A 24,777-nucleotide genomic window follows, 5' to 3' on the forward strand; every position below is an offset into this window, starting at 1 on the left:
AGATACAGGCCGCTAAGCTATATATCTATCTATCTAAGTCGTCCTCGGACGGGCCCTCCATCGGTGCTTCCAGTCATCCCGATCCTCCATGCATCTGGCTAGCTCGCCGGTGCATTCTGTTCCCGCATCTCTCCTGAGTACGTCCACATAGGTTACTGTGGGACGTCCTCGTGATCGATGCCCGTGTGTTGGCTCCCACAGCACAAGTTTGCTGGTTGGCAGCTCATGGTGTCTCTGGCAGTGACCTGCCAGCCTCATTCTCCTAACTGCCACTTTATCGCTCACCTTTAGCACCCCCCCATACAAGTTTGCATTAGTGACATGCTCATCCCTGTTGATGTTGAGCACCACACGCATCATTCTGGTGTAGCACCCATCCAAGGACTTCTGCAGGGTGGGCTTCAAGGTCCAGCATTCACTGCCATACAAAAGGACAGACTCAACTGTTGCATGAAAGTAGTTGAGCTTGATTTGACGGGGGAGGTTGGATTTCCACACACTGGTCATGCCGTTCAGAGCCCTCCACGCAAGCGCCTTCCTCACTTTAAGGTCTTGCTCGGACGAGTTGACCCACGAGCCCAGGTATTTGAAATCACCGACTTCCTTTAGAGCAGAGCCTCCTGTTGTCCTACTAACGTTAAATCCAATGGCATTTCGGATATACAGAAGCTACAGTTAAAACTCAAACTGCATATGATCGGTATTCATGGTCCACCATGAATGCATGAAAGGGAGGGGGGGGAACGTCGTTTCTGATTATTGATTACCAATAACCGCGCTAGCCTCAGTAGCCACATTCGTTGATCGGGTGGATTGCTATCATAACAAGCCCTGATCAGCATGTAATTTACTTGAAAAATATCTTACCGTGGGCCGGTTGGATCCCCCAAAGCATTTCCCAGTTATCGATTGCCATCTGGTAGATCGATATGTCCATTGGCTGATGATATATTCCTTTACTGCACACTGAAATCCGTGTCCCAAAACGTATTCCAATCTACTAGGCTGCACATCCAGAATCCAGCTAACTGGAAACTACATTGAAAGTAAAAAAAAAAATAGTGCACCGTTCTGACACAGGGCACACTGCATTATCGAGACAGCGCCCCTAAGAGGATCTGGCCGGTAATGCACTTTTCAGAATTCGAAGAGGAGGGTAGATCTGCAGTGCAACTCGGTGACATCGAATAAAAGCCAAAACAACCTTGCCACGGACATGTCAACCGTTGGATTCGAAACACGGATTTATCCGTGGTCGGGCGGGATTGTGTTAAAATAGTTTAGATTTGTGTACATTGTTTATGTTAATAATGTATTGTATTAAGTGTCCATTTCATTATAATATTCAGATTTATCATAAATAATTGAACATGCACATGTATTTTATGTTCTGTTAAAGAGGGGTGGAGGTGGGGTCACATTTGAGCATTTAAAAATGTATTTGAAAGTAACGCAATAGTTACTTTCTGAAGTAACTAGTTACTTTTATAATTTGTAACTGAGTAACTAATTTAGTTACTTTTTGGAAGAAGTAACTAGTAACTAACTAATTACTTTTTTAAAGTTACTTGCCCAACACTGGTGATATGACATCTTTTTGATATCTGTGTAACGGTTGTGACATCGTCACCTCAAACTTCGATACCCGAGGGAGTTTCGAACCCGGGTCTCCCATGGCAACAGCACAGTCGAATGCACTGCTTTGCAATGTGTCCATCTGTCTTATGAGGATGAGAGTGAGTTTAACCCATAACACCGCTACTCACCCAGCCCTTCGTGACTGCACTTTGTAGTACCATCCGTTACATCTGTATCAAAATAGATCCTAAATCATTTTCCAAATGTATGAATATCTGGTTGATTTCAAATAAGTGGTTAGCTGGCAAACCAGTTATCTGTGCACACACCCCTTTATTACAATCCAAACAAAGTGTATACTCTTCAATACATTGGTTGAGCATAAGTGAATATGTTATGAACAAATTCTAAGTTTTACCCAGTGAACGATTGTCTTCCAGATGTATTGATTAGGGATGGGTTAGAACAGTGGTGCCCAAGGCGGTTAGGTGGCCGAGCGGAGATTGCGTTCGTCACCAGCCCCGGAGCTGAGCTGGATTTGCCTGTTCGAATCCAGCTCACAGCTCCGGGGTTGTCACCAGCTTGGCTGGCCGTCTGCACTGATACAATTGGCTGTATCAGAGGGTGGGAGAAGCTGGCGGGGTGGGTCCGGGTCGTTGTAAACAGCGACTCCTACAGTTCGGTCGGGGCGCCTGCTAAGCGCGGATTGGACGTGAGGGGGATAGTGTGGTCCTCCCACACGCTACGCCCTCTCAATGAGAATCCGCGCTGCCAGGTGAAAAGAAGCGGTGATTGGCTGGACGTGTGTCGGAGGAAGCACGTGGTAGCCTCCACTCTCCCAGATGATCTGACTGTGGGGGGTAAGTGCGCAGCGACCAGGAAGGGACTGGGAATTGGCATACGACTAACATTGGGATGGGAGAAAATCGGAGGAAAAATGGAGGGGGAAAAAGACCAAAAAAAAAAAAGAACAGTGGTGCCCAACCAGTCGATCGCGATCGACAGGTAGATCGCGGGCTGATTTCAAGTAGATCTCGATTAATAAAATTAGATTATTAAAAAGAAAATTGCCAAATCAACTCTGCCTCTCATTGTTAACTACAACAAGCAATGCTGTTTGTTATTTAAGATGAGGTCGGACTCGGCACTGACAGATTTGTGTTCATTATGCTGCTTTTATAAAGCCTCAAATGACAATATTGTCAAATGACAATACAATATACAATTTTGGCTGGTAGCTCTCGGCTAGGTGGTAAATTAAAAAGTAGATCTTGGTTCAAAAAAGGTTGGGGACCCCTGGGTTAGAATATTAGAATTTTCGAATAGTCGTGCCAGTCTCCACATTTGATTTTCATGTTCGAGTTGAAGAAATATTTTTTATATAATAAAAAAATATATATATTTTTTTTTTAAGTGAAGCAAACCATTCTTATTTAATTCATTTTTATATTTAGAGGCAGCCTAATTTTCATAGCCTAATTGATCTAAAAGATGCACATGCTACTGTTTCTGTTTGTTTATTAACACATTGACTGCCGTTCACGTAGAGCTACGTTTCTGTTTCGTTATTTCTTTTATTCGCTATTGCCATTCATAATCCATCGAGGCACCTTGTGCATGCTGTCCTGAATGTGTCTGAGATTGCAGACGGCCAATACCGCCACCTAACTCATTGTGGCCGCTATTGCACTCCATTTGAAACGATGTGGTTTGTTTTCTCTGCCGAGCTGTGGCGTGGGGCAGAGAAAACACTCCGGCAAGACAAGTGGTCACCACGGTTGCCTCGACTAGGGTCCCCGCCCGCCCGTTCATGTGCAATGCTGGATAACGTCGGACAAACGATCGCAATGAATATTTGGAATGGCAATCAGATAATTGGATTATTCTTTTTGCAGTACATCAGAGACAAGGTAAGGACTATATTACCAATCTTGGGTTGATCCGATATATTTTTTTTCCGCGATCGAAGCATGTGTGTGTGTTGTGTCCCGTTGATAGTAATCACAGCACGGAGGTGCGCTCCGCTCCAACCCCCCTTTCATGCGTGCATGATGAAAGATAATACCGATAATCTAGCGTTGATTTCAGATTGATTGTTTATCCAAGCGAGGAATGGCAACGTGTTTAGTGAATTCCAATAAAACGCTGTTTTCGCGTCTTTTCCTGGGATTACTCAGAATCACTCAAACTATACTCATATTCACCACGGTATAAAACGGAATTGTATGGATGAAAAAATTATCTGTTTTTTGCATGTTGACTGGAAGAAACTCGACAATCGACAACGTTATTAGATCCATAGCTATAATATTTAATATAGTTTTTAGCACTGAAAACACGGCATTCTCCCCATGAACATAGCACTGGCACTGATGGCCCACAGTGCCCCCTGCTGACTGGCACTTGATGTGTTAAAGGGGAACTATTTTGCTATTTCTTTCACTATTTGGGAAATTTTACACAATTCCTGTGAGTCTATGGAACACATCAGCTTTATTTCTACTGGGCAGTCCAGTAGGGAGAGACAGAGGAGGAATGGGAGACAGAGTGGGGGGAAGACATTCGGCAAATAACGATGGGTTCGGGAGTCGAACCCGACAGTCACCCACCCGCACTGGTGCAGAATACATTTACATTTAGTCATTTAGCTGACGCTTTTATCCAAAGCGACTTAGGATAAAAAGGGCACAACTCTATCAGCTGAGTAACAATGTACATCAAAGTGTTGAGTGCTACAGTGTAGGTTAGTTTATTAGGACAAGTGCATGACAGTAAGGTTAGTTAGGGTTAGATATATTTTTCTTTTTTTTCTTTTTTATTTCAGATAATGGCTGGAAGAAGTGCGTCTTTAGTCGGCGGCGAAAGATTGGACGGGTTTCGGCTGTCCTAACTGGGGTGGGTAGTTCATTCCACCATTGTGGGGCAAGGACTGAGAAAAGGCAGGTTCTCCTTGATGACCCTCCCGGAGCTCGGATAGGAGTGTGTCTGAGACGGCCAGAAGATTCAGAGCGTAGGGGTCTTGAGGGTGTGTAGTTAAAGACCATTGACCGGAGGTAGGCGTTCAGTGGGGGATGATCTTGTCGCCTATGAACTGGACGAATGCACAAAAATTAGAATCTGAGAGACAGTGTTGATACAACCCCACATTGCTAGAAAACAATGCTAAACACTGGAAAAGGCAATTTATAAGATGGTTCCCCTTTAACACTTTGAGTGCCAGCGACGAGATTTCTCGTTAGTTCATGCCAACCGTTGAGTGCCAGCGACGAGAGATCTTGTTTTTTTTTTATTATCGATTTCCAATCTAGCCTCACGTTACCAGTGGGGATCTGTCTGAACTCGAACAGGGAAAATACTGCCCCCTATTGTCTTTCCGGATGGTACTGCACCCCTTTGGATTGGATTGAATGAAACGCATGGAGAAAAAAAAAGTCCTGCTTCCACATTTTACTTGTCAGACAAGTAACCGGAGACGATCCAAGTAATCGCCCACCACCAGAACAGCGGAGAATGTGTGTTTCCAGTACCCAGCGTTGGATCAATAAACACGACCGATATTTGGAATGGCGATCAGGAATTGGAATAATCTTTTTGGAGAACATCTGATCTGAGGTAAGGAATCTATTTTACCAGTCTTGGGATAATCAGAGCTATTTTCACCTATATATCACTGTGTGCCGTATGTGTGTGTGTGTGTGATCAGGAAATAAGATAATAGATTTTTCAGGCCGCTTCTATAGCGTGCATAAGTACACATATACTATCGATAATCTAGCGTTTATTTGAAAACGATTCATAAATAGGCCGAAAAATTTCAGTGTTTTGTGTATTCCAGTGTATTCCAGTAAAGGGCGTTTATCACAGAATCTTTATTTTCTTCTGGAACTTTAAAAAAACAAGCGTTTTTCAAAATGGTATAAAACGGAAATGAACAGATAAAAAAAAAAAAAAAAAAATCCGTTTCGACTGTTGACTGCAAACAAGTCATTGATAAGCGACGGCCATATTAGACACATAGCCATAATTTAAGATATAGTTTATGCGTTTGCAAATATGAGAGCTCTGTCATTGAAGTGCGTGGTGGCACGCAACAGGGTTCCGTGGCACCGGAGGCGTGGCACTGACAGTGTTAAAACCGGTTGATAGGCCAATGCAATGCTGTTATTATAGGCTGTGATGGTGAATGGTGTCATTTTGATTTATTGTCAGTCAGCTGAGGTGATCAACGTTCTGAACTACAGATTCTGAAGTGCCTATTTATGTGCAATACCCTTTGATTTTAATGATCCATTCTATTAAAAAGAATAACAGGAGCGGTTAGGTGGCGTAGCGGTGATTGCGTTCGTCACCAACCCCGGAGCTGTGAGCTGGATTCGCCTGTTCGAATCCAGATCACAGCTCCGGGGTTGTCACCAGCTTGGCTGGCCGTTCACACCAATACAATTGGCTGTATTAGAGGGTGGGAGAAGCTGGCGGGGTGGGTCCGGGTCGTTGTAAACAGCGACTCCTACAGTTCGGTCGGGGCGCCTGCTAAGCGCGGATAGGACCTGAGTGGGATAGTGTGATCCTTCCACACGCTACGCCCTCTCGGGGAGGATCCGCGCTGCCAGGTGAAAAGAAGCGGTTGATTGGCTGGACGTGTGTCGGAGGAAGCACGTGGTAGCCTCCACTCTCCCAGATGATCTGACTGTGGGGGGTAAGTGCGCAGCGACCAGGAAGGGATTGGGAATTGGCATACGACTAACATTGGGATGGGAGAAAATCGGAGGAAAATGGAGGGGGAAAAAGATCATAAAAAAAAAAAGAAAGAATAACAGAATCTTCGAATATTCGGTCTTAACTCTTTAATTGCCAATGATGAGTGTACTCGTTATAGCCCGCCAATCGTTTGACGCCAACAACGAGTATACTCGTTATTATGATCGTTATTTCTTTTATTCGATATTTCCATTCATAAACATGCAGGCAGCTGTGTGTTATCACTGGGGATGGGTCTGAGATTGCAAAAGTCCATTGCGGCCGCTATTGCACTCCATTTTAAACTGTGGCTTGGTGTCTGGGCCGATCTGCGGCCAGTGGGCGTGGTCTAACTACTCGGGCAGGGCAAGCGCTTATATCGCATGCATCGACGAGGGTCGGGCCCCCCGGGTTCATGTTCATTGCTGGATTATGTTGGAAACACGATCGCAATCAGTACTTGGAATGGCGATCAGATAATTGGAATATTCTTTTCGGGACAGATCCTGGACAAGGTAAGGGCTAAATGGTATCAATATTGTGTTGATCCAAAAATTCCTTCATGCGATCGGGAGCACGTGTGTGTGTGTGGCGTGTTCCGTTGGTAGCGATCAAAGCACTGAATGAGTTAAGAACAGTAGACTATTCGAAAATGATTTGTCAGTCATGCACATCCCTAGTATTGATAGTATAGTATTAGCCATGCCAGGCTAAAATAGGGTAACAGGATTGGGTGGGATTTCCCCAATGCTCAAATCTAACGCCAAGAGAGCATGTGATTTGATTAAACTCCAAGCAGCATAATACCCTATTTGGCATGTGGGGAAACTTGGCATGGCCAAACACTTGTCTGACTTGTGAGTTAAAGGGATAGTTTGGATTTTTGGACAGTAAGTGGTATGAAATACTTGCTAGTACTAGTAGTATAGTTGATGCGATGCCATTAGCTTAACTCAGAGTACCGTGGTCATAGTTCTGGCCTGGTTCTGAATGAACCGGGAAGCTTCAGACAGGCAGCAAATGAGGTCATGAGACAAAAACGTTATTCCACACAATAACCTGCAGGCAAAAGTTTTAATCATCCACAGCAGAAAACATGTCCTCTGCTTCAGAGTGACATGCAATGTTCCCTAAAAAATTTTTTCAGTCTGAGCAAACACTCAAACCTCCTGAGTAGACATCAGCAACTAGTACTGAGCAACATACGTCACCTGCCGATTAACCGGTTAGTTGAAATCTATACATTTAGCTGATACACAGAAATAATACAAAAAGGCATATTATATTCCTTAATCAAATATTTATTTGACCATTGATTGATGATACAGAGCAAAGTCCTTACTTTGGCTGGGTTGGCGGCGGCGGTGTGAGTCATGTCACTAACTTTTGTCTTTAAGTGAATTAGCATGCGGGTGACCATATTGTGACTTTTTTTTAAAAAGAGGACACTTTTAATGATACTCGAAGTTTACTCAAAGATGTCTTATCATTTTTATATATTTAAAGTATGCCTCTTATTATTGTTTATATTATTTTATATAACAAAATAATATCTCAATAACCAATGTGGAATCCACAGCCTTGGTTGACACGTGCATGCGCTTCTCCGTGAGAAAACAGCGGAGATGAATTTGTTTGGTTTATAGAAAAGGGTATTTATTGTCATTTACTTGAAGCTTTGTTTAGCATGGATGGGTTCTTACCAGACGACGTGGAGGTGTGCTGGCTTATTCCCGTTGCATGATGTCCTGTTTCCAATTTCTAAAGTTCCAAATCCATAGCGTTTGCGATGGTCGAAAACCGTCTGGGCTGCGTGCCTTGCATTCCAGTGTCATGTTTTACTAGCGCACCAGTTCCATTGATAAAGTGAGTTCACACACTCAGGTGCTGTAATCACCGGTTCAAAATGGGCTGGACCAGATACGCCTCCACGTTGTCGAAGCAACACGCATCCAAATCATAACAAATAAAAGATGTTACCATCAAGTTAATTTCCAATAATTTTCCAAACAATATTGCTTCATATATTTAACTGAATAAATAATGACTGAATCTGGCTCCAACAACCAAAGTTACTCAACATGCTGTATTATGCCTAAAGTAATCTATCTGACAAATCTCAAGAAAATAACTAAATCAACCTATGACAAAATAATATATATTTTCAAGTCTTACTGGACAAAATAAATAACAAGAAAAATATGAAGTAATGTTCTAAATAATACCTCTTCTGTATTAGAAAATCCAGCTTTAAAAAATATATCTTTGTATCTTTTCAATGTAATGTAACGTATATAACAGTAACCTCAGTTCAGTTCAGTTATTTATTCTTTCAGGCTTTGGATACATAATAACGGTCATTCCATAAATCACCAACGTTTTACCAGCTGCTATTGCACCATTGTCCAATTGTCCGAAAAGGGCTAGGGAGAAGCACTAGGCTTGTCGGGCCCTACCCCTGAAGACTTATGTTTCATTTTTTTATTTTTATTTACATACATACATAGTACACACATATAGTACACATTACAGTACACACATATAGTACACATTACAGTATAGTATACCTGCAGTATATAATAGTATATAGTACATAATAGTGTATACAGCACATATAATGAGATATAGTACATGATATATACAATATAATATAGTACCATAATATAATAGTATATACTGCAAATATAGTTCGATATAATATACAAATGTATTATAATTTGATTATATAATGTAATATGATATAATGTACAACCTCACAAAGATACTAATTTAAAAGTGCACTATGCAGTTTCGGATTTGTTTACATTGGCATAACTTGCAATTAGTGTACAAAACAAATTTATTACACACATAATCCTTAGAATGATTGTATCATGATCATAACACAACATGATGCCATCATAACACAACATGATGACATCATGGACTTCCGGTTCCGGGTCGAGTATGTAGGTCGCACTCTGTAAAGCTGCTTCTCCCTCTTTTTATACCCCCAATTCGGTTAAACCTGTACGTATATATCACCTTAGGTTTCCAACTAACTATATTGACTGAAAGAACCACAATGGCACCGAAGAAAGCAAGCGAGCCAAAGAGAGATGACTCTTCAACCGATACGGATTACATTACTTAGCTAATCGAAGAGCTAACGCAATCCCAGATCAAGCTCACGCAATCCCATCTTAAGCTTGAACGCACCATAACGATAATAGAGAGCACCATAACGGAAGGTTTACGCTCCCTAACCAACCAGGTTACCTCTAGCAAAGAATCTATCGAATCCAAAATCGATAAGCTTTGGGAAACGGTTGGTGTACAGACCGATCGTCTAGACTAAATGGAAACCGGCTTGAGTACTTGCACTGCTAGATGCGTGGATATAGAAGGAATCAACGATAAGCTAATGGCTAATATAGCCGACTTCGAATACCGACTCCGCCGACCTAACATTCGCATAATAGGACTGGATGAATCCGTGAGTTGTGACCAACCCAATATCTTGTTTGCAAAAGTACTGGTTGAAATTCTGGGACCGGAGATCCTCACTACGACACCCGAAGTGGATCAGTGTTACAGAATTGGTGCTAAAGCTGTAAATAACTCCAAGCCTAGAGTGGTTATTGCTAGCTTACGTCAAATTGGAATAAAAGAAAGAATTGTTCGAGAGGCACGGAAGAGAAGTGGTAAACTGGCATACGGAGGGCACACAGTCTACTTCAATGAAGATTACTGCCCTGAAGTTGTGGAGCAGCGTTCCCGTTACAAGACAGTCATGCCCTTACTCTACAATCAAGGTTTCAGACCGTCCCTCCAGTACCCTGCGAAGCTGATCATCGTCACCAAAGACGGATTGAGGAGGCTGCATGTTTCCTCACCTGAGGAAGCTAAAACCTACTTGAAGAGCCAAGAGGACACCACGTCATAGGCTACAGTATATTGTTTTCGTGCAGTTAGCACTTCGTTATGGCTTAAACGCCAAACGGCGTCATATAAATTTGTATAACTTTGTTTATAAATAGGTTAACTGTGACGCTGGATATCGTCTAGATACTTTATTTGAATGTTTCGATACATCTGATATAAGGGGGGTTTGGTCGGTTTTATTTTCATATCCATTGAACGTCCACTAAGGCTGGGTAGATTAACGTTAGCTCTGTTTAAATGATCTATGATTTTTATGCAAGTCATCGTGTTGAGCCGTGACTTGGCTTAATACCTCCGGAGGTTCATGAAGTTTTTTTCTCTTCTTCCTTTTCTTTTTTTATCTATTATTTTGATGTTTTCTTCGTGTGTGTACATGTTTGTATTGGACTTCGAGATCCATTGACGTTTCGGGCACGTTCTGCCGGCCACTCACTCGACATATAGTGATTTCCACCGCCGGCTTCGTCATTTGCTGTTGCTGTTGTTGACATATTGGAGGCTTCTGCCAGACATAATGGAACAGTACAGAAGATGCTAGAATGTCAGACGAGCTGTTGCACAGCGCCCTCTCCTGATACGATGGACTATGTGCACTTTTACTAAATGAAATGGAATATTCTGTAACTTTTACATGCGTTCTGTTGACCACACACACGGCATAGGTCACCATCGGAGGAAACGACAGCCTTCACAGCGGAATATCGCCCTCCCCTGGCCTGGTGGACGTACTGCATACACGTATTTAACCCCTCCTTCTTTTCTTTTGCAATAATTCCAATACCTTTTCTTTCTATTTCTTCTGCGTGTTTAACCTTAGCCAAGTTCTTATAAGGTTTAAGTGAATGTACTCTACTTTCTGAGGGATCTTTTATTTTTTCATCTCCTTTTTATTTTTAACGGGAGAGTGGCTAGCAGCCACTGAGAGAATAATCTACTAATGGTAGATTTGATAGTTTTAGACCCTATGGCCATTTGCATAGGGGAGTTATGGGTGATTTGCTCGATATGGGGATACTGGTTAAGTATTTTAAAGGGTGGGAGGGGGGTGGGAATAGGGGATTATATGTCTTTATTTTATATGTTTGTTGTTATGCTCAGGCTCGGATCTCAACAGGACCTTAACAGTTGGATATATATCTATTATGAAATGCTACTCCAGACAAATTACACACAGGAATACTGCAACCTGTTTAGACTATGGCTAATTTAAATATCTTGATTTGGAATACAGGGGGTCTTAATATACATAATAAATGCAAAAGCGTGTTTACATGGATGAAAAGACAACCGGTTGATGTGGCTCTTTTAAGTGAAACGCATCTTTTATTGGCTGACAATGTAAAGCTGGCGGATAAAGTATATCAAAACATAAGCTACTCCTCCTTTGGCACTAAATCCTGTGGTGTAGCTATAGTAGTGAAACAGAAGTTGAATATTAAATTGTTGGACGTATGGTCTGATGCAGATGGTCGAGTAACTATTGCCAAGATAGATTACTCGAACAGGAAAATTGCTTTGGTAGCGGCTTATGCCCCTAATGTTTATGACGCTAAATTCTACGACTCACTCACTAGAGCGATGTTAGATCTCCCTGAGTATTCATTTATAATTGGTGCAGATTTTAATGCCATCTGGGATCCCTCGATTGATAAATCTAGTCTCACCACATCCTATGACCAGAGACAGGCCTCTAAGGCACTACAGGCCTGGTCCAAGGGCTCAATCCAACGGCGCGAGAGTATTCCTTTTTCTCAGCAAGACACAGGACATTTTCTAGAATAGATTATGTTTTTGCATCCCCTAGACTATTTGATAGCTTTGACATTGAATTGGGGCCCATTGCACTGTCAGACCACAATTATTTACTCCTAAAGGGCTCATTCAGTAGAATGACATCCCGAGCCCCAAGATGGCGCTTTAACTCGACACTGTTGAAAAACAATGAATTCAACTTGCAATTCAAAAATAAACTGTACCTCTCATGTTGGGATGTAATTGGACCCCTATTACTTGATATGATTCTACACTCAGTCAAAGAGGGGAACTTCTCCAGGGATGTCAATATGGCACTCATATCTGTCCTACAATGCGGTAGTTATAGACCCTTAAGCCTCCTCGGAACCGATCTCAAGCTGTACGCTAAGGTACTAGCCATCCGACTCCAAAAGCATATCTTTAGTTCACCCTGATCAGACAGGCTTCATAAGAGGCCGCCTGATCACGGATAATATTAGACGGTTACTACATGTGATAGATTCCAGCAAGGATGCCGCGCCTCCTACAGCTGTATTATCCTTGGATGCGATGAAGGCCTTTGACAGGTTGGAATGGTCTTATTTATGGGCAGTACTTAGAAGGATGGGGTTAGGAGATGGGTTCATTAATATGATCAAAGTACTATATACAGATCCATCGGCCATGATTTTAACAGGTAAATTCTGCTCCCCACACTTCCCTCGTCCAGACAGGGTTGTCCTTAGTCCCGGACTATTTGCTCTATCCCTAGAACCTTTAGCACAGTATATAAGACAATCCCAGTCCATAGCGCCGATCTCAATTAAGGGCACACAGCATCACATTAGCTTATATGCAGACGATGTAATATTGTTCATGCAAAACCCTACCACCTCCCTACCTCATCTTCTCAAAGTAATATATGATTTATGGCAATCTATCAGGATTTAAGATAAACTGGCCAAAATCGGCCTTCCTTCCACTTAATGTGACTGCGAAGGCTACCACCCTCCCAGCAAATATACCCATGGTAGAACACTTTAGATGTCTTGGAGTTGAAATATTCCCCACTATAAGCCAAACGGTGAAGTATAATTATTCCGGATTGCTAGATAGGATCACAAATGACTTCGGCAGATGGTCAAAATAAAAAAACTCATTACAGGCCAGAGCGTCGATAGTTAAGATGCATGTTTTACCCAGAGTTAACTTCTTCAGCTCGATGTTGCCGTTACCCCCCCTGTTGGTTACTGGCAAAAATTACACTCCTCTGCATATACATTTATTTGGAACAACAAACGACCACGAATAAAAAGATCCACTGCACAGAGAAATAAAGCCGACGGGGGTTTAGCCTTTCCAGACTTCAACTATTACTTTAAGGCGTTCTCTTTAAGACCACTGATCACCTGGTTTGATTCTCAAGCATCGGTATCCTGGAGGCCTGTTCCTTAATGATAAGCAAGCAGTGCAAGAATGCGGAAGCATTCTACCGTAGTGGCGTGCGGTAATGCGCCTTTCATTTTCCGCCGCCCAGCGCCCAGGTGCGTGCACCGGCGGCGGCGTGCTCGCTCAGGTGCGTGCGTGCGCCGGCGTGCTCGCGCATGCGCATGAGATCCCGCCTTGGTTCGACACGAGCGGAGCTCAATATATATAAGTCACCGCCCCTTATTCAGTATCGAGAAATAGCTCAATTGGCAACACTGCATGGCTGTGGATCCTACAGCTCGTTTGCTGGCGAGTTCGAATCCCATAAAATATATTTTTTTTAACGTGATTTTTTTTTTAACGTGTATTCTTTCGCCGGTTAAGGTTAGGCATGGTTAAGGTTAAGGTTAAGGTTAGGCATTGTTTCGGAGTTGGTTAAGGTTAGAACGGTTACGTTTAGGCGCTGTTAAGGAGCTGGTTAAGGTTAGAGTTTGTCAAAGAGAATGGCAATATTCTTTCTATGGTTAAGGTTAGGCAAGGTTAAGGTTAGGCATTGTTTCGGAGTTGGTTAAGGTTAGAACGGTTAAGTTTAGGCGCTGTTAAGGAGCTGGTTAAGGTTAGAGTTTGTCAAAGAGAATGGCAATAGACAGCCTATTTCCGCGCGACAGCTCCCAAAGCGGGCCTGAAAAGAAAGGCGCTTTACCGTAGTGGCGTGCGGTGACGAATGCTTCCGCATTTTTGCACTGCTTGCTTATCATTAAGGTAGACGCATCCTGGAGACCATTAGAGGAGAACATAGTGGCACCACATAGACTGCAGGATATAGTGTATACCAACTTATCAATTAAGCAATGCAACTTGAGATATGGCCCTCTTATTGCACATGTGATCCGGATATGGCGTGACGCACAGAAAATATTTACTAACCACCATAAATGGCACAGTCATTCTCCCCTATTTAATAACAATTTACTCCTTATTGCACAACAACCTATCAGATTTCCTAGATGGGAAAAGAAAGGCATACACACATTGGGGGATATCTTCGATGACTATGGTTTCTGCAGTTATCAAGATATATTTAACAAATTTAACCTCACCAGTTCCACTCATTTTTTCTATCTACAATTAAGAGCAGCTTTGAGAACTCACGGAGTCCCATTAAATATTCCACTTGAGCACCACAGATTTCACAAATTCTTTTATGACAAGAAGACATCGAGAGGCTTCGTCTCTGACTTTTATCGCCACTTACTTACGTCCTCATATGAGGTCCTTCCCCTAGACTCGGTTTGGAGGAAGGATATCCCAAACTTGGAAGTAGATTTTGATTGGGATGCAGTCTGGGAAAACGTTCGGCTATCATCACGCAACCCAGCCCAGTCACCAACAGATTAATCTCAATTTTGTTCATAGGACTTACCTGACTCCTAGACGTTTGCACCTAATGGGTCTCAGACAAGACTCTCGATGCTCCTTGTGTTCAAACGGTGCTCTTGGTACATATATGCATATGTATTGCGAATGCCCTCCTGTTAAGATTTTCTGGGGAAAAGTAACCACTCAATTATCAGAATTTTTATCTCTGACCATACCTACACTGCCTTCTGTATCGTTGTTGAATGATTTTTCTCAGTTATCGACCTCTGTACATGTAAAGAGACTAATTTTGGCCGGTCTTACGGCTGCCAAAAAGTTGATAGCGTCACGCTGGATTAAACCGGATAAAATGTGCCGGAAGGTATGTGTTCTTACCTATCTCGATGTGATTTATCTAGAGATATCCACTGCACAAATGTTTGGTGTTAATGAAGCCAGCATAGCAGTCTGCGTAGCTGTGGTGGAGAAGATAAAGGGAAGCATATAAACTTGTAATTTTCTGATGTTAAATGAAATAGTGGATGTATAGTCCCAAGTGGGGGTCCTGAGGGGGGGTGGGGGGGAGGGAAGGGGAAGGAAAGAGCGGGGAAGAGCGAGCAAGAGCACATGGCACAAGAGTATTTATTATTTTATGTCTTTTAATCTACATTTATTTTGATTTAATTACTGGATTGTCATTATTGTTATTATTATTTCTGTCATTGTCCTGTGATTTATCATTGATTATTACTGTTACTGTATTGTTTGTCTAGTTCATGTTAAAAAAGGAAAAATAAAAAATAAAAATTCAAAAAGAAATGTGATTGTATCATAAGCATCTTATCAAACCAAAACATAATTTTGAGGCATCAAAATAGTTTTAAATTATTTTCTTTCTCTCTCTGTATAGCTGCATACTTCAATCAATTCGGTTAACTTTGCCATCAAACTCTCGCCTCGCACAGCTTTATTTGTAATGTTTTTCTGTGTCCATGTGAGCTTTGAGATCGCCAGCACCTTTATTAGACACAGAAACATATGGTCAAGCTTTGCACGCGTTGCACTCCGCTTCCAATTAGTCTCAACCGGGACTGTAAATTGGGAATTTTCTCTGCAGTTAATCTGTAATGTACATTTTCCCTTTGGCATTGTGAGCAGAATCTTCGTCATCTGTTGTGTGTGTGAGCGCAGTAGCGACGCCCACAAAGCACTGAAAGCGGGCTTCTCTGGGTAACGTCACACGCAACAGGGTACCGTAGTATTCGGTGCAACGCGCCAGTCAATTGAACTACATGGATTTTTTACACAAACGTTTCTGTGCGCGACAGATTTCAGATGTGCGTGGGAGCGTTTTGCCATGTGTGTGCACGGGTGCACGTTAGAGGGAACATTGGTGACATGATGTGTTGGAACTAGTCTCAGTGTGACGTAGTCACTATATGCTGGGTCTTGAAGAATAGAAAATGAGGCACACGGTTTTCTGCTGTGGGTGATTAAAACTTCTGCCAGGTCAACTCCGACCACGAGACTCTGTGTGTAAACTGAGGGCACTGCATCAACTATACTACTATAGTATTTCATACCACTTGATGTCCAAAACTCTGAACTATCGCTTTAAGGTGACACTCTCATCAAGTACCAGTGACAAGACATGTCTAACATCAAAAAACAATACTCAGCCAAATATGTCAATCTACAATGACTGGGGAGAGTGAACGTTGTACATTGCAAGACTCTTATTGTCGCTGTTTTTTATCTGGTATTTTTAGGCCACAGCCCCATTGATATCCAGTACAGTGGAGGAGATGGCGTCTTGCAGTCACGTCTCTCAGTTGGGAGTAAAGGAGCTGTTTGTCTACTTGGTGGACTGCATTAAAACACCAGGACTTAAAGGAACTGTGAATGAAGGAGGAGGTAAGGCTCTAAAGCGTAAATCCATCTTCAGCGTTCATACAGATGCTTGAAATAAATGTTTTTCCATGATTTTCATTACCATAGTTTTCAAGATGACATAATACTGTGATGCATCTGAAGAAAATCTCCATATTCCAATAAATCTAACTTTATTTAAACCTCTCATGAAATGCACAAATAAATCTATAAGATCACCAAAAGAAATGGCCCATCAGTCATTTCCAGCCATTTCAATTTCCAGCCATTTCCAATTCCCCATTACTACTAAATGGACCTGTGTCTCATTAAAACATAAGAAAAAAAATATATGTTACAAAAAATCTATGTCCCATGATGCTTCAATGAAAAGAGAAATTCAGGATATATATACAGTAATGTAAACTACTATGCTAAATCCTGATTAACACAATGGAGGCCAAACCTGAGATAAGTCGGGTTAACTCGCCAGCGGTTGGGCGCCAGACCCGAGATTTCTCTGGTTTTGGTCGTTATTTCTTTTATTCGATATTTCCATTCATAATCCATCAAGGGAGCCTGTGTTATCATTGGGAATTAGTCTGAGACCTTGCGGCCGGTATTGCACATCCTTTGAAACTCTCTGTCTTGGGCTGTGCGTCTATCTAAAGTGTCTGGGCGGAGTTTTCCTTGTCGGGCAGGACAAGCGTTTATAACGCATGGATTGAGGAGAATCAAGCACTCCTGGTTCATGTTCTTTGGTGGATTATGTTGGCAACACGATCGACATCAATACTTGGGAATGGCGATCAGATAATTGGAATATTCTTTTTGGAGTTCATCCTAGTCAAGGTAAGGGCTATATGGTATCAATCTTGCGTTGATCCAAGAATTCCTTTCCCTCTGGCGCTGAATGAGTTAAAAGAATAAAGAACACACCAAATAGGCTGTTTTATATAATTTTTTTTTAATGTACATACTTTATAAAACATATACCCATCCTTTTTTTTATCCACTTTTTCTCCCATTTTCTATTTTTCTCCCATCCCAATTTTCATATCATCCAATTCAACCCTCCCCTGTCTTTGAACGTTGTTTCTTGCCTCCCACAAGCCGGCTGCAATGTGGACTAAGTGATACATAGCACGAGTCCCCTCCGATACTCGAGGTAACAGCCGTCGCATCTTTTCACCTGCGCGGCTCGATCTTTCAGCGTCGGGGGTCTGGGCTTTGGAGGGGCCCCGCCCGCGTCGCTTCTTGATTCTACTGCGCAGGCGCACCAACCGACCTGTAGGAGTCGCTGTCCACAACGCCCAATCCCCACCCTTCAGTTTCCCTCCCCGTAATACGGCCAATGTGTATTACTGTGGACTACCAGCTAAACTGAAAGCAATGTGGAGAGCGGGGCTCAACATATACCCATCCTTAAATATTTTTTTTATAATTCAACCTTTATTTAAAAATGTATTCTCATTGAGGTCAAGAGCGCCCTGGCCAAGACTGGCAACAGCACAATTAACAGGGTTGCAGATATTTCATTTCAACCTTTATTTAAAAATTTACCTCATTTACAGAAACTACGATTGTACAAATGTAAACGGTACATTAGGGCTGGGCGATATGGAAAAAAATCATATCGCGATAACGATATGATAATTTTATTTTATTTCTCGATATCGATAATTATCGAATTGTTATAAGTAAAAAAAAAAATCTTTTTTAACAACAGATGTATGTTTATTTTGCAGCAATTCTTTGTCATTGCCGCCATCTTTAGTGTTACATCCCCTCACACTCCAGTTCTCAGGCTGCAGCTGGTTTAAAAGCTAAAGTAAACCGGCTTCTCTGCTGGCTGTGGTTCCAGAGGAGTTGAACAGTTCTGGCTCTGCTAGTTTATTTTCGATCTTTTGGCGCTTTTTTGGTGGACAAACCACCGCACATGTGCACTGTGACTCGTGACTGGAGTCTAGTTCTGCTAGCACACATAGCCTACTGTGTACAGACGGTTTCAAAATGTATTTTAAATTAGAAAGCAAACAAAATAAATGGACAAGAGAAAAAGAAATCTGAATTTGGTCAGTATTGTCATTTGGACAAGCAAAGCCATTACTTTAAGTTGCAGGCAAGAAAGACAAGTCTGTCCACTGTCTCTGGTTTTAAAACTGCCCTGTTGCAGGTGAAAAAAAAATCGATTTTTTTTTATTTCGATTTTCGATATCGATTATTAAAATATATCGCAATATTTATCGTTATATCGCCCAGCCCTACGGTACATAATAGAAAGCAATAAAAGCATAGGGGTGGGACGATGCATCGATCCAGATCGATACATCGATGTAATTATCAACAAACCAATAGGATCGATGCAACGTAAAAAGATCGGTTCATATCGATACTTATTTTGAAAATCCCGTGGCGAGCATATCTGCCCAACAACAGTGTGTGTAGACGTTACAGCCAGATTATAAGGCTCTAGTTCAGGGGTGGCCAACCCGCGGCTCGCGAGCCGCATGCGGCTCTTTGCCCGTCAATGTGCGGCTCTTCCATCCATACATTTTTTTTTTTACTTTTTTTTTTTTTTTTTTTTTTACTTTTTTTTTTTTTTATGTCACTCATTCCATAAGGACGTAGAATAAACATTTACAATTTTTTTTTAAATGGTCCATTTGCATGTTCTTGGTATCTGAATCTAGGGACATATATGGATCAGTGTCAGAAATAGTGTGTCTGTTACTAGGCTTGAGTAAATTGTAATGAACCAAAGGAGAATATCAATTCTATTTAAAAAAAAAATTATCTTTGACTGTAAATAACACCATGCTAAAATTGACCAGACCTGAAAAATCTAAGCAAATGAATAAAGGGAAGATGATTAAACAGAAGGTTTTGTAGATACAGTACTGAATTCTGCCATCTTTTTTATAATGTAAATTTCTCCACCATTCTTCATCATATTGCAACACCGTTTTTTGCAAGACGTTCACAGAAAGGTAGAGAAACTAACTGCGTTCTGTTTTAGGGCAATAACGTTCAGGTTTGTGGGAGATAATCCCAAAAAATAAGAGAAATTAAAAAGTAAATCCAGAAGTCAGATGATTGACAGGGGCTGGTGTGAGCTGGGTAGGGTAGTTTTTCGAAATTTGAAAGCCCTGAGTCTCTTCCTTCAAAAGACTGCACTCACTTTTGGCTGTGCCACTTCCTCCTGTCAATATGCGCCGGTTTCCGACTCAATGCCCTGAGATTTCTATAATCTTATATTTCACTAATAACAGTTAAAATAATTGGTAAACAAACATAATGCTGAAAATATACACTTTTACTGTATATCTCGGGCTTAAGAGGTTAACCCTGTGAGGCCCAAATTAAAAAGAAATTAGCAACTTCAGAGGCCAGAGGGTGGGACATATAAACACATTTACTATCAAATAGCATTGTGAGGCTGAACAACAGGACCAATTGACTATACGTGTGCTTAAAGGGGAACTATCTTATAAATGGCTTTTTTCAGTGTTTACCATTGTTTCTTAGCTATGTGGACTTATATTAATAGGATATATCTCTAATTCTCATATTGGCGAATTCTTCCAATTCTCCTCTCACAATATTCACCCTCACTGAACTGAGTCATCTGAAAATGTGCATATCTGTGATGTCAGAGATTTCTCAGCTGCATAATAATGTGGCAGTTGATGTGGCAGTTGGCACCAGGCCACACAGTGGTTGGAGCCCAGCCTCAAAACGGCTTAAGATCTTGAGGTAGAAAAATGCGGTTTTTAGTACTTGATTAGAAATACAAAACAATGCATTTAAAAAAAAAAAAAAACTAGGTGTTCCATAGACTCACAGGAATTGTGTAAAAGTGCCCAAATAGTGAAAGAAATAGTAAAATAGTTCCCCTTTAACATTTTTTAAATAAACATTATTTTTTTAAATGGCTAAAAGTGATTTTGTAATTTTGCAACCGTGGGTCTCACAGGGTACTTTTAACCCTGTGAGGCCCAAATAAAAAAGACATTAGCAACTTCAGAGGCCAGAGGGTGAGACCTATAAACACATGAAGGGTGCCGTGACTGAAAAAAAAGGTTGAGAAACGCTGGTATATGGTGTGGCTCTTTGTGGTACCACAGTAATTTTTTTGTGGCTCTTAGTCTCTGACTGGTTGGCCACCCCTGCTCTAGTTACAGCATAGCTCCAGAGTCCGCCTATTTGGCGACCCAAAATAAGTCCCTGCTTTTTTTCTCACAACGGGTAAAATACATCTAACATGCTTTGCATCCTCGCCATTCCTTTATGCCCACGTCATGTTAATTAAAGACCTAACCTAATGTTAGCTGCTTACGCTAACTAAGCTAAGCTAACCCTGATCAGAGACAGAGAACAGCAGAGTTCCATTAGTGGGGAGGGGGCATTCTTCCTTTCTGTGTGTGTGTGTGCACATTCATGTCCCATCTCTGGTCTTTGGAAAGATAATTTATATTCATATTTAAACATAAAAAATATAATACATAATAAATGTATACATGACAACAATAGATTGTTTTTCATTTAAATGTCTGGAAGAGTTCAAAAATATAAATGTCAAATGATATTTTAGTTGTCTTTTTCTAAATGTTACTGATTGTGTTAAATGGGTATATGATATCGTCTCATATCGATCGCAGGCACCTGAATCGAATCGTATCGTGGCAGACTTTGTGATATCGGCAAATATCGTATCGTTGTCCAAAGAATCGTTATCGTATTGTATCGTGATGAAACTGGTGATTCCCACCCCTAACCCAAACATGCAAAGAGCCATGGTGAGTAAGGAGGAACTACAATATGCCTCGTTGGTAGAGTCAGGGTGCGATTTCCCGGCTCCGCGAGACACCCTGCTCGTACGGTTGACGAGACCAGGGTTGACAACGCACAGCGGGAGGGACCGGGCCACCTATCTACGGTTCCTGGCGAACCAGCGCCAGTTGGCTGCGGGGGCGCTTTGGGATTATCACCACGTATGGTTACGGAAGTGCCATATGTCGGCGTGGATGGAGAGAATGCTAATGGTGGGGCTTGTGTTGCAGTTTGCACACCACCACCCTCCGTTTTCGGGTTTGGTACAGACTCTATTGTCGGGGTCCGCGGCAATGACAGCCCTGGCCGAGGAGATTCGTTATCTGGTGGTGAAGCAGGCCGTTGTCGTGGTCCCAAGGGAGGACGCGATGAGTGGCGTTTACTCCCGGTGTTTATTGGTGCCCAAGAAATCGGGAGGTGTCAGACCCATACTGGACCTGTCTGCGTTCAATCGGCTGATTGTGGCGAGGAGGTTCAGAATGTTGACCGTCAAACACCTGTTAAGCGCCGTCAGAGTGGGAGACTGGTTCACCTCCATAGACTTGAATGATGCGTATTTTCACATCCCGATCTTCCCTCCTCACAGGAAATTCCTGTCCGCTGTCCGTGATGCGCCTGCTCGGTATGATGGCATCTGCTCAACCTGTGGTCCCTCTTGGCCTCCTCTTCATGAGGAGGATACAGAGGTGGTTTTTCAGTATGAAAATAGACCCTGTGAGAGACAAGGGGAAGCGGCTGAAGGTTCCTGTGTCTGTACTGGGGGATCTCAACCACTGGGGGTGGCCTGGGGTCCTCGCCAGCGGGGTCCCCATGGGCAGCAGGCTATCACACGTCACGGTCTTCACCGACGCCTCCCTCACGGGATGGGGGGGACGTGTCGGTCCGACTGCCCGGTCTGCACTACATATCAATGTGTTGGAATTGAAGGCAGTCCTTCTGGTTGGCGAGCATGTTTTGATCAGGACGCTCCCCCCATCTGCACCGGGCGGCGGTCGAACTCTGGCTATGGGCGTCTCTCAATCTGCGCAGCCTGAGGGCTCTCCACATCCCCGGCAGGGAGAATGTGGGTGCAGATGTGATCTCGCGTGGCGGTCCTCACCCGGACCAGTGGGGACTACGTCCAGACATAGTCAGACAGGTCTGGGACCGATTCGGTGAGGCCTCGTGGACCCGTTTGCGAGCAGACAGTGCCCCTTGTGGTTCTTGATCAGTCGGAAGGACAACCCCTCTCTGGGAGTGGATGCCTTCTCGGTGTATCCGTGGCCGCCCGGGATTCTGTACGCATTCCCCCCATACACCTGATGGCTCAGCTGTTGGAGCGGGTACGTCGGGAGCGCAGGACTTTGATCCTGGTCGCGCCGGCCCAGGGCTCAGCTGTGTGGTTCCAGGCCCTGATTCAGCTCTTGGTGGCCCCGCCGTGGCCTGTTCCGTGGTCACCGCGGGCCCTCTCTCAGGCATGCGGAACTCTGTTTCTGCCTCCTGTTCTGAGGCAGCCTTTGATGGTTTGGCTGCTGAAAGGGTGAATCTGGAGGGGATGCGTCTTAACCCTACTGTGGTTAACACCATCCAGAACATGCATGCTCTGTCCACTACCGCGGTTTACGCAGGAAAGTGGCGTATGTTTCAAGAGTGGTGTGAGGTTGGGGGCCTGGACCCGGTGTCATGCCCCCTGGACTCTGTTCTTTCCTTCCTCCAGTCTATCCTCCAGTCTATCCTGAATAGGCTGTCGGCCTCGACAGTGAAGGTGTATGCCGCAGCTATATCTTCTTGTCATCTGGGCTTTGAGGGCAGACCGTTGTTCAGCCACCCTCTCGTGAGATGTTTCCTGGCTGGTGCACGGCGTCTCAAGCCTGTGGAACGTTCTCTGTCTCCGATTGGGACCTCCAACTGGTCCTAGGATGGTTGTCGGAGGCCCCGTTTGAGCCTCTTGAGCAGGCGCTGTCTTTTAAGACCGCGTTCCTTTTGGCCATCACCTCCACTAAGCGCGTGGGTGAGCTGTGTGCTCTCTCGGTGCGGTCTGAGTGCCTGTCTATTCGGGCCGATAGCAGTGCGACTCTGAGGCCTAATCCGGTCTTCATGCCAAAGAATATCCGGAGCTCTTATAGCTCCAGGGATATTGTGCTTCAGGCTTTTCACCCGCCTCCTCACGTTAGTGATTTAGAGGCGAGCCTTCACCTGTCGTGTCCTGTAAAACTGAAGGTTTACCTTAGTTTGTTTGTTACGGTGGCTCTCGCGCTGGTAAGGCGCTGTCCAAGCAACGCCTGTCACATTGGTTGTGCGAGGGCATTGCCCTTTGCTACACGTTGGCTGGACAGGTTGGGCGTCTGGGCACACTCCACTCGTGGTGTGGCGGCCTCCAGTGCCCTGTTGGGAGGGGCCTCGGTGGAGGACATCTGCGCTGCGGCCTCCTGGTCCTCCCCGGGGCCTTTTGTTAGGTTTTACCTCATCGACATGACTGGGGGTTCTGTCTCCCAGGCAGTCCTGAGGTCCGGGACCTCTCCCTGGCGGGGGCTTACGGGCCCTCAGGGGGTGCATTTGACGTGGCCACGCGTCCGCTCTGCCCCTTTTGATCTCATAATGGTAGAGCGAGACGTGATGGGCAGTATGATAATATAACGAAGGTTATCCTATAACCCTAGTTATATGAATACTGGCTGAGCGTCTCGCTCTTCAGCGCCCTGAGGTCCCTTGGATGTTTTCCACGTATGGAATTCGAACTTGGAAGGGCGTGGACGTGACCACTTCCTGTGTCTTGTAGAGGCACGCACGGGAGTAGGTGTGGTCACGTGCAAGTGAGGTGCATGTAAAAAATGTCCACGGGCACAGTAGGTGCTGGAGAGATGGTATCTCATAATGGCAGTGCGAGACGCTCAGCCAGTATTCATATAACTAGGGTTATAGGATAACCTTCGTTTTTCACATGATCTAGCATCCCAATAGGCCTCTCTGTTTACGGTTTCATTCAGTAATACAAATAATAAAATAGAATAGACAGTAAAAAAGTGCGGTTTAATTTAGTTTAAAAATAGGCTAAAAATAATCAAATAGAACGGACAGTAAAAAGTGTGATAAAATAGTTAAATAAAAATATAACAGAGCAGTGCATCGCTCTTAACACTGAGTTTCTTTACAAAGTTCTAACATACAACAGAGCAGTGCATTGCTCCTAACTTGGAGTTTCTTTACAAAGTTCAGTTTTGAATTACAACAGAGCAGAGCTCTTAAAATTACAGTGCATAGGAGGTAGACCAATGGATACTCAAGTAGTGTGTCGGGAGCACAGAAGCTAAATGCAGATTTTCCTAATTCAATGCA

General features: G+C 43.2%; 1 protein-coding gene across 1 annotated transcript in view; it reads left to right on the top strand.

Moving 5' to 3' along the window:
- Positions 1-24,777, top strand: part of LOC311226394 (uncharacterized protein) — a gene marked incomplete at its 3' end in the record, with an annotated part of 72,931 nt that overhangs the window by 22,884 nt on the left and 25,270 nt on the right. Inside the window, exon 6 of the mRNA XM_084311824.1 lies at positions 16,530-16,674. Within this exon, the coding sequence (XP_084167950.1) occupies positions 16,530-16,674 (145 nt within the window). The remainder of the gene's footprint in view (positions 1-16,529; positions 16,675-24,777) is intronic.

The sequence above is a fragment of the Notolepis coatsorum genome (genome assembly GCF_963971535.1).
Source record: "Notolepis coatsorum genome assembly, chromosome: 1".
Taxonomy (NCBI): domain Eukaryota; kingdom Metazoa; phylum Chordata; class Actinopteri; order Aulopiformes; family Paralepididae; genus Notolepis; species Notolepis coatsorum.